This window comes from Haliotis rufescens, unplaced genomic scaffold (assembly GCF_023055435.1).
Source record: "Haliotis rufescens isolate VD_foot unplaced genomic scaffold, xgHalRufe1.0.p SCAF_3, whole genome shotgun sequence".
In the NCBI taxonomy this organism is placed as follows: domain Eukaryota; kingdom Metazoa; phylum Mollusca; class Gastropoda; order Lepetellida; family Haliotidae; genus Haliotis; species Haliotis rufescens.
Genome location: NW_025964001.1, coordinates 38,394,352 through 38,406,726, shown reverse-complemented (window position 1 = coordinate 38,406,726; position 12,375 = coordinate 38,394,352). Strand labels below are relative to the sequence as shown.

At 38.1% G+C, this 12,375-nt stretch overlaps 1 protein-coding gene across 1 annotated transcript in view; it reads left to right on the top strand.

Annotated features, from left to right (window-relative positions):
• The window catches only part of LOC124120286 (calmodulin-like protein 12), a 34,193-nt gene that overhangs the window by 21,020 nt on the left and 798 nt on the right, over positions 1-12,375 (top strand). The window contains exons 9-11 of the mRNA XM_048403409.1: positions 9,459-9,489; positions 10,765-10,908; positions 11,775-12,014. Of these exons, the coding sequence (XP_048259366.1) occupies positions 9,459-9,489; positions 10,765-10,908; positions 11,775-12,014 (415 nt within the window). The remainder of the gene's footprint in view (positions 1-9,458; positions 9,490-10,764; positions 10,909-11,774; positions 12,015-12,375) is intronic.

The window sequence follows — 12,375 nt, the reverse complement described above, 5'->3', positions numbered from 1 at the left end:
TAGATGCATGGGCAATACATTACGTATAACATAAACAATACACAGTTGCATAGATGCATGGGCAATACATAACGTATAACATAAACAACACACAGATGCATGGACAATACATAACGTATAACATAAACAACACACAGATGCATGGACAATACATAACGTATAACATAAACAACACACAGTTGTATGGATGCATGGACAATACATAACATATGACATAAACAACACACAGATGCATGGACAATATATAACGTATGACATAAACAACACACAGTTGCATGGATGCATGGGCAATACATAACGTATAACATAAACAACACACAGATGCATGGACAATACATAACGTATAACATAAACAACACACAGATGCATGGACAATACATAACGTATAACATAAACAACACACAGATGCATGGACAATATATAACGTATGACATAAACAACACACAGTTGTATGGATGCATGGACAATACATAACGTATAACATAAACAACACACAGATGCATGGACAATATATAACGTATGACATAAACAACACACAGTTGCATGGATGCATGGACAATACATAACGTATAACATAAACAACACACAGATGCATGGACAATATATAACATATGACATAAACAACACACAGTTGCATTGATGCATGGACAATACATAACGTATAACATAAACAACACACAGATGCATGGACAATATATAACGTATGACATAAACAACACACAGTTGTATGGATGCATGGACAATATATAACGTATGAAATAAACAACACACAGTTGTATGGATGCATGGACAATACATAACATATGACATAAACAACACACAGTTGCATTGATGCATGGACAATACATAACGTATAACATAAACAACACACAGATGCATGGACAATACATAACGTATAACATAAACAACACACAGTTGTATGGATGCATGGACAATACATAACATATGACATAAACAACACACAGATGCATGGACAATATATAACGTATGACATAAACAACACACAGTTGCATGGATGCATGGGCAATACATAACGTATAACATAAACAACACACAGATGCATGGACAATACATAACGTATAACATAAACAACACACAGATGCATGGACAATACATAACGTATAACATAAACAACACACAGATGCATGGACAATATATAACGTATGACATAAACAACACACAGTTGTATGGATGCATGGACAATACATAACGTATAACATAAACAACACACAGATGCATGGACAATATATAACGTATGACATAAACAACACACAGTTGCATGGATGCATGGACAATACATAACGTATAACATAAACAACACACAGATGCATGGACAATATATAACATATGACATAAACAACACACAGTTGCATTGATGCATGGACAATACATAACGTATAACATAAACAACACACAGATGCATGGACAATATATAACGTATGACATAAACAACACACAGTTGTATGGATGCATGGACAATATATAACGTATGAAATAAACAACACACAGTTGTATGGATGCATGGACAATACATAACATATGGCATAAACAACACACAGTTGTATGGATGCATGGAAAATACTTAACGTATAACATAAACAACACACAGATGCATGGACAATACATAACGTATAACATAAACAACACACAGATGCATGGACAATACATAACGTATAACATAAACAACACACAGATGCATGGACAATATATAACGTATGACATAAACAACACACAGTTGTATGGATGCATGGACAATACATAACGTATAACATAAACAACACACAGATGCATGGACAATATATAACGTATGACATAAACAACACACAGTTGCATGGATGCATGGACAATACATAACGTATAACATAAACAACACACAGATGCATGGACAATATATAACGTATGACATAAACAACACACAGTTGCATGGATGCATGGACAATACATAACATATGGCATAAACAACACACAGTTGCATGGATGCATGGAAAATACTTAACGTATAACATAAACAACACACAGTTGCATGGATGCATGAAGTATGGATACACAAACAGCAGCGTATAAACGTGAGGACTGCACGCCTATATTGAACAACATGTGCATGTGAAGTATAGCCACGTGTATACAGTAACATACAGACATTTAGTATAGACACGTGCATACAGTAACATATAGACAGGAAGTATAGCCACGTGTATACAGTAACATATAGACATTAAGTATAGACACGTGCATACAGTAACATATAGACAGGAAGTATAGACACGTGTATAGGGTGACATATAGACAGGAAGTATAGCCACGTGTATACAGTAAAATACAGACATTAAGTATAGACACGTGCATACAGTAACATATAGACAGGAAGTATAGACACGTGTATACCGTAACATATAGACAGGAAGTATAGCCACGTGTATACAGTAACATACAGACATTAAGTATAGACACGTGCATACAGTAACATATAGACAGGAAGTATAGACACGTGTGTTCAGTAACATATAGACAGGAAGTATAGCCACATGTATACGGTAACAGATAGACAGGAAGTATAGACACGTGTATACAGTAACATATAGACAGGAAGTATAGCCACGTGTATACAGTAACATACAGACATTAAGTATAGACACGTGCATACAGTAACATATAGACAGGAAGTATAGCCACGTGTACACAGTAACATATAGACAGGAAGTATAAACACGTGTATACAGTAACATATAGACAGGAAGTATAGACACGTGCATACAGTAACATATGGACAAGAAGTATAGACACGTGTATACAGTAACATATACACAGGAAGTATAGCCACGTGTATACAGTAACATATACACAGGAAGTATAGCCACGTGTATTCAGTAACATATAGACAGGAAGTATAGACACGTGTATACAGTAACATTCAGACATTAACTATAGACACGTGCATACAGTTACATATAGACAGTAAGTATAGCCACATGTATATAGTAACATATTGACATTAAATATAGACACGTGTATACAGTATAACATATAGACATTAAGTGTAGACACGTGTGTATAGTAACATATAGACAGGAAGTATAGACACGTGTATACAGTAACATATACACAGGAAGTATAGCCACGTGTATACAGTAACATATAGACAGGAAGTATAGACACGTGCATACAGTCACATATAGACAGGAAGCATAGACACGTGTATACAGTAACATATAGACAGGAAGTATAGCCACGTGTATACAGTAACATATTGACATTAAATATAGACACGTGTATACAGTATAACATATAGACATTAAGTGTAGACACGTGTATACAGTAACATATTGACATTAAATATAGACACGTGTATACAGTATAACATATAGACATTAAGTGTAGACACGTGTGTTCAGTAACATATAGACAGAGAGTATAGACACGTGTATACAGTAACATATACACAGGAAGTATAGCCACGTGTATACAGTAACATATAGACATTAAGTATAGACACGTGTACACAGTAACATATACACAGGAAGTATAGCCACGTGTATACAGTAACATATAGACAGGAAGTATAGCCGCGTGTATACAGTAACATACAGACATTAAGTATAGACACGTGCATACAGTAACATATAGACAGGAAGTATAGACACGTGTGCTCAGTAACATATAGACAGGAAGTATAGACACGTGTATACGGTAACATATAGACAGGAAGTATAGCCACGTGTATACAGTAACATATAGACATTAAGTATAGACACGTGTATACAGCAACATATACACAGGAAGTATAAACACGTGTGTCCAGTAGGATATGGACATTAAGTATAGACACGTGTATACAGTAACATATAGACAGGAAGTATAGACACGTGTATACAGTAACATATGGACATTAAGTATAGACACGTGTATACAGTAACATATAGACAGGAAGTATAGTCACGTGTATACAGTAACATATAGACATTAAGTATAGACACGTGTATACAGCAACATATTGATATTAAGTGTAGACACGTATATACCATAACATATAGACAGGAAGTATAAACACGTGTGTCCAGTAGGATATAGACATTAAGTATAGACACGTGTATACAGCAACATATTGATATTAAGTATAGACACGTATATACCGTAACATATAGACAGGAAGTATAAACACGTGTGTCCAGTAGGATATAGACATTAAGTAAAGACACGTGCATACAGTAACATATAGACATTAAGTAAAGACACCGGTATACAGTATAACATGTAGACATTAAGTAAAGACACCGGTATACAGTAACATGTAGACATTAAGTAAAGACACCGGTATACAGTATAACATATGGACATTAAGTAAAGACACCGGTATACAGTAACATGTAGACATTAAGTAAAGACACCGGTATACAGTAACATGTAGACATTAAGTAAAGACACCGGTATACAGTATATCATATGGACATTAAGTATAGACACCGGTATACAGTATAACATGTAGACATTAAGTAAAGACACCGGTATACAGTAACATGTAGACATTAAGTAAAGACACCGGTATACAGTATAACATGTAGACATTAAGTAAAGACACCGGTATACAGTAACATGTAGACATTAAGTAAAGACACCGGTATACAGTATAACATGTAGACATTAAGTAAAGACACCGGTATACAGTATAACATGTAGACATTAAGTATAGACACCGGTATACAGTATAACATGTAGACATTAAGTAAAGACACCGGTATACAGTAACATGTAGACATTAAGTAAAGACACCGGTATACAGTATAACATGTAGACATTAAGTAAAGACACCGGTATACAGTATAACATATGGACATTAAGTATAGACACCGGTATACAGTATAACATGTAGACATTAAGTAAAGACACCGGTATACAGTAACATGTAGACATTAAGTAAAGACACCGGTATACAGTATAACATGTAGACATTAAGTAAAGACACCGGTATACAGTAACATGTAGACATTAAGTAAAGACACCGGTATACAGTATAACATGTAGACATTAAGTAAAGACACCGGTATACAGTAACATGTAGGCATTAAGTATAGACACCGGTATACAGTATAACATATGGACATTAAGTAAAGACACCGGTATACAGTAACATGTAGACATTAAGTAAAGACACTGGTATACAGTAACATGTAGACATTAAGTAAAAACACCGGTATACAGTAACATGTCGACATTAAGTAAAGACACCGGTATACAGTATAACATATGGACATTAAGTATAGACACCGGTATACAGTATAACATGTAGACATTAAGTAAAGACACCGGTATACAGTAACATGTAGACATTAAGTAAAGACACCGGTATACAGTATAACATGTAGACATTAAGTAAAGACACCGGTATACAGTATAACATATGGACATTAAGTATAGACACCGGTATACAGTATAACATATGGACATTAAGTAAAGACACCGGTATACAGTAACATGTAGACATTAAGTAAAGACACCGGTATACAGTATAACATGTAGACATTAAGTAAAGACACCGGTATACAGTAACATTTAGACATTAAGTAAAGACACCGGTATACAGTATAACATGTAGACATTAAGTAAAGACACCGGTATACAGTATAACATGTAGACATTAAGTAAAGACACCGGTATACAGTAACATGTAGACATTAAGTAAAGACACCGGTATACAGTAACATGTAGACATTAAGTAAAGACACCGGTATACAGTAACATGTAGACATTAAGTAAAGACACCGGTATACAGTATAACATATGGACATTAAGTATAGACACCGGTATACAGTATAACATGTAGACATTAAGTAAAGACACCGGTATACAGTAACATGTAGACATTAAGTAAAGACACTGGTATACAGTATAACATGTAGACATTAAGTTAAGACACCGGTATACAGTAACATGTAGACATTAAGTAAAGACACCGGTATACAGTATAACATATGGACATTAAGTATAGAGACGCATGTAAACATCTACGTGTAGTACATAAGGTATAGATTTAGAGGTGTGTGTACTCATTGCATTATTGTTTCTTTATCGTTTAACGCCGCACTTAACACCACGCCAACAAAATGACGATAACTTAAAATTGACCAAACAAGCCATTGGTTGATATAATAATTATGCTCAAAACGTTCAACGATGTCGGGATACGATGACAAGCTATAACCGAGGCTCCCCACCAAATAACCATTCACCGAGGTTATCTACCAAATCACCGAGTCTCTCCAACAAATCACCGAGGGTCTCCATGAGATCACCGTGGCTATCCATCAAATCACCGTCGCTATCCACCAGATCACCGTGGCTATCCATCAGAAAACCGTCGCTATCCACCAAATCACCGTGGCTATCCACCAAATCACCGAGGTTATCCACCAAATCACCGAGTCTCTCCATGAAATTACCGTGGCTATCCTCCAAATCACCGAGGTTATCCACTAAATCACCGAGGTTATCCACCAAATCACCGAGTCTCTCTACCAAATCACCGAGGTTATCCACCAAATCACCGTCGCTATCCACCAAATCACTATGGCTATCCACCAAATCACCGTGGCTATCCACCAAATCACCGTGGCTATCAACCAAATCACCGAGTGTCTCAACCAAATCACCAAGTCTCTCAAACAAATCACCGGGTCTCTCAAACAAATCACCGAGGCTCTCCAACAAATCACCGAGGCTCTCAAACAAATCACCGAGGCTCTCAAACAAATCACCGAGGCTCTCAAACAAATCACCGGGTCTCTCAAACAAATCACCGAGGCTCTCCAACAAATCACCAAGGCTCTCCAACAAATCACCGAGGCTCTCAAACAAATCACCAAGTCTCTAAAACAAATCACTGTGGCTGTCCACCAAATCACCGAGTGTCTCCACCAAATCACCGTGGCTATCCACCAAATCACCGACGCTCCCCACTAGATCACCAAGGTTATCCACCAAATCACCAAGACAATCCACCAAATCACAATGGCTTTCCATCATATCACCGTGGCTCTCCATCATATCGCCGAGGCTATCCTCCAAATCACCATGACTATCCACTAAATCACCATGGCGCTCCACCAAATCATCGTCGCTATCCAACAAATCAACGTGGCCATCCAACAAATCACCATGGCTCTCCAACAAATCACCGCGGCTTTCCAACAAATCACCTAGGCTATCCTCCAAATCACCATGACTATCCACCAAATCACCACGGCTCTCCACCCAATCCAAATGGTCGCCTGTTGAGGCCAGCCTAGGTTGTTGGAGACCGATTCAAACCCGGAATCCATGACACTATATGAACATGAATGACACCCTGTTCATAGGTTTATCTACTCTCGTGCAAGCATATACCATTCGGAAGCAAATATACATAAATCCCCAGAGGGTATATCTAGGCATAGAATGGTGGAAGCTACTGGTCAGACGGCAAGTTTTGGGAAAATATTTTGTATAGAGATTTCAGCATTTTCTTTTTGTATGTGTTTGTATTATTTTTTGTTATGGTATTTGGTACTTATTACAAAACGAAACCGGACAATTAAAGACTTAGTTCAAAAAGTGCCGTTCTAGGGTAAGCAATCAACACTTTTGATGGCAGCCTTCTGAGTGAAGATACCTCATAATTGATATTGAACGTTACACTATCATATAGTGGATGGCTAACCAATCCAATCTTGTATAGCACGGATACTAATCCACATATAGTGTATCGCATATGCCCTTAATAATATTAAAACAATTCCACTAATCATTTCAAATTACATGTGAGTGAGTGAGTATGGTTTTGCGCCGCTGTTACCAATATTCCAGCAATATTACGGCGGAGGACACCAGAAATGGGCTTGTACCCATGTCAAACCTGAGTCTTCGGCGTGACGAGCGAACGCTTTAACCACTAGGCTACCCGACCGCCCCTCAAATTACATGTGTACAACCAGGAATTGGACTAATAGGCATCCAAAATAAGTGTATGATACCTGCGCAAGGCGACCAAATTCATAATCAAGGTATTTGATTACAATTACTTAAGGTGTCCTTTTCTCAGTGACTTAGATTACATAGAAAAGAATTTAAGATCAGAGATAAATTACACCAACGTCAGAAAGGTTTTTTTCTATATATCCGCGGGGAATGTTCACGACGCGAAATATCTTTAATGGATATCAAGTCTACATTGAGGTCATATTACCTTTGGTCATGAAAGGAGATATCAATGACTACGTATCCTCAACCAAGCACTATAATAACATCCTAATTCTGACCACACAAATATACTTATTTTCATGACGTACAATCTCCTTGCCGCCGAATATATATAAAACGACGAACACAGTATTAAGAAATAAAGTTTTGTTATCTTCTTTGTTGAATGCATGTCATTTAATAACCGAGGATATATACAAGAGGTACAAACGCATTGGCAGTGATAACACTATAACACGTGTCTGGTAGGTTTGGTGAACGTTTGATGAGATATTTTGTCTCTACAGATATTTGGTAGATACTTCTCTCATAATGAGCAAGCTCCGTATTGCCCAAGGCAAGTATGAGCAGGGTTCAGTTGCAGTCGATATTCAGAGCGGAACATCATGGTGAGTGTATACACTTGATTCAAATATATGACTTTTGATTTGTTCATTATATGGTAATGCGATGGAAGTTAAACATAGCACTATGATATCTTTAAGTGTGATATCTGGTGTGAAACAACTTGATTAGGGTCGTAAAATATGGAACCATCTTCTTCCAATGGTTTGTGTCCCATCTTAGGGACGCGGTTGTAACTCTCTCTTACATGGCTGTCATGCTCATGGCGACGTGGTTTGCTCTGAGGTATTTTTCGAAATCAGGTCTCTTGAGGAATTTGTATTAAGTTTTGTTCTGCTCAACAAAGTTCAGTCAAGTCTCGTTTAACCGACACTCGTTAATCCGACAACCGACTTTATCCGACACTAATGATGGGAACCGATTAAATCAGTGCTATTTAGACCCGGTAATCCGACAGTCCGACACACCTGATTTGCAACGAATTACCGAAATCACTCATTAATCAGTCTCGTTAATCTGACAGTCATCAGCGTACTCCGTGGTCATCTGCCCTCGAGTACACTGCCCGTGTTTTAATGCGAGACGTGTCAGTTGGTAGCTGCATATTACCACAGCTGCAGAGAAAAACTTGAATAACAATAAACAATCAATGCTTTTGATAAAGAAAACAGGATTAATCACATGCTTAGACTACCTCAATCTCATTAAAATCAGATACAAGTTCTTGCTATCGCCGAGGACATCCCATAATAGGTCACGCCAGAACAACCTTTCGCGAACCTATGTCTTATAAAGTTGCACTGTAGTATATTATTGATGTTATCTGTTCGTATTATTGCCTTAAGACCAAGTGTTGCTTTGGATAAAACAATTTGTCATTACAGACAGAGCAGATGACACAAGAACAGATTTCAGGTAGGTACATTGTGTAGTCCTACAATAGTAAATGAGTGAGTGAGTGAGTATGGTTTTACTCCGCTTTTAGCAATATTCTAGCAATATCACGGCGGGGGACACCAGAAATGGGCTTCACACATTGTACCCATGTCGGGAATCGAACCCGGGTCATCGACGTGACGAGCGAACGCTTTAACCACTAGGCTACCCGACCGCCCCTACAATAGTAAATGAGTGAGTGTTTGTGTGAGTGAATTGGATTTAACGCAGCTTTTAACAGCATGTAAGTTACATACGCCAAGCTAATGTTTGAGGAATGTCCAATAAGATGCAATATGATGAAAGTCTTTACGCGGACGTGGTGCTGACAAACCAAGATTCTCGAAATTGCATACCTTGGACACGAACCCACGGCCATGGGATCCTTAAAGGGAAAGATGGAGGTCAAAGCTGATGTAATGAAGTGAATTCTGAATGACAATGTTTGTAGGTACAGTGACACAGCTATGTCACACATTGGAACTAATACAACGCAGCAATAATTTCAAGGTCTTAATGAGTGAGTGAGTGAGTTGGGTTTAACGCCGCTTTCAACAGTATTCCAGTTATATCGCGGCGTATCAGCTTAATGTGGGAGGAAAGCCCGAAGTGATGCAGGTGTCAGACGTTTACCACTTCGGTGAAACCCACGAGCACGGGTATGGTGCTGACAAACCTAGAAACATAATCGAGGCGAACCGGGATTCGAACCCACAATCATAGGTTTCTGCCGTGCCCAAGGGACGCAACTCTGCACAGCGAATAGCGGCGCCTTAGACGACTGGGCCAGCCGTGCCCCTTCAAGGTCTTAATGATATGTTAGTTACAAATTTAAGCGTTTCCATATTAAAAAGTTACTCTTTTTAACATCTTCCATTTAACATTACATAGTAAATATGAAAAAAAGATTACTGCACTTATAAAGTGCCTATCTGCTTGTACGAGTCCAGACTAATGCCGATTATTAGTGCTAGCCCACTGAGATACCATGCCGCAGTTTAACATGATTACCCCACTTGACACAGTACACTGACTGGTCCTGGTTTTAGCCCCTCAATATTAAGCCGAGCGCCAGGCATGGTAACAACCACTACCATCTTTTAACGTCTTTTGATAAGACGCCGGGGATAGAACCCGGACTTTCCGCTCTCCGGGAGAACACTCTACCCTCAGACTACGGAGGCGGCCATATTAGTGGCGACAAAACAGAATATGATAACGGTTATCAGGAAGATGATGACATTATGTTTACAGAATTCAAGGAGGCGTTCGGTCTTTTTGACAAGGATGGTGATGGGAGTATAACGACCAGCGAGTTGGGGACGGTAATGAGGTCCCTAGGGCAGGAACCTTCACAGACAGAGCTGCAGAACATGATCAAAGAAATAGATGTTGATGGTAAGATGTCAGAAACCAATTCAACATAAATAACACATAACTCCATATTGTGCTACAAGCAAGCCTTCAGCCACATTTAAACATCATTCGAGTTACCTACAATTAATGTGTACAGTGACATCTTGTTAACTCGTATTCCTACACATTTATAAATAGTTTAAGACGATGTTACGCTACGATGCAGTCTGGAGACGTATATTGTTACATCGGCATTCGACATGCCTGCATATGAACTATCGGTCAAAAGAAAGTATACACCCATGTTTGATGGTAGCTAAAAATGATGGTCATTCAATGGTGAGGTATTTAATACGACCTTGCGTTTGCAATGTTTCGACGACTGCCTTCAGCCTAGTAACGTTTTGATAACGCTTATAAAGTTTGGGTCAAATCAAATTTTCACGTGTAAAGTGTCTATCTTTTGCCCGGTAGTTTATATAACTTCGATTAAACGAGGCTTCACTACATTGATCATACTGTTGGGATCATCTGTACTGTTTAACCTTTCGGATTTAGTTCGGTTATGTTTCTATTGTATGGATAACAATATCATAAGTAACGTAATAGGTATTCCATTTCATTCGAAATATTTTCTCCAACCATCTACCCTTTAAATTATCAAAATATCCGAAAAGCTAGCTTATCTTTTAGTTATTAATTCACTGATTTTCAGAGATCCATTCATAAAATTGTCATTACAATTTTGCCTTTTACAAATTGTAGGGTCTGTTTCGGCAGCTATTCAAGACGTTTTGATTTTTATTATATCTCATACGCACGAGACCTGTTATATTGATAACTTGTGTTTTACGAATGATCACGGCCAATATGACATTGACTACTAACTTTAAGTTTATTTTGTTTAGGTAACGGATTAATAGAATTTCCTGAATTTCTTGCCATGATGGCCAAACGTATGAAATCTGACGCCGATGACGAGATGAGGGAGGCATTCCGAGTGTTCGACAAGGACGGCAACGGTTTCATCAGTGCAGCTGAGTTGAGGCATGTCATGACAAACTTGGGCGAGAAGTTGACAGACGAGGAAGTAGATGACATGATCAAAGAGGCAGACACCAATGGCGATGGACAAGTAGATTATGACGGTATGGTTGTATTGAAATTATCATGCCTGGCTGGCAATAATGTGTAGATGTCGAAATTAGACACGTGTGAGTGGCATTTAAAATGAAACAACCATAGAATTGTAATCATATGGAGAAGTATTTGATATGGGTATCATGGTTATGTTCTTGACCTCAAGTTTTCTGCGTTTCGGCGACTGTTTTCAGCCTATTTACGTTTTGAAAACGTTTGTAATTGTTTGATCACATCCAATATTCAAGTGTATACTTTCTTTTCCCCACCAGTATTAAACGAGGAACGCTGATCATACTAGTGGAAAGTGTCTGCTTGTTTTGTTCGGCAGTTTTCTTCATGTTTATTTCCGAATGAAAACCTCGGTAT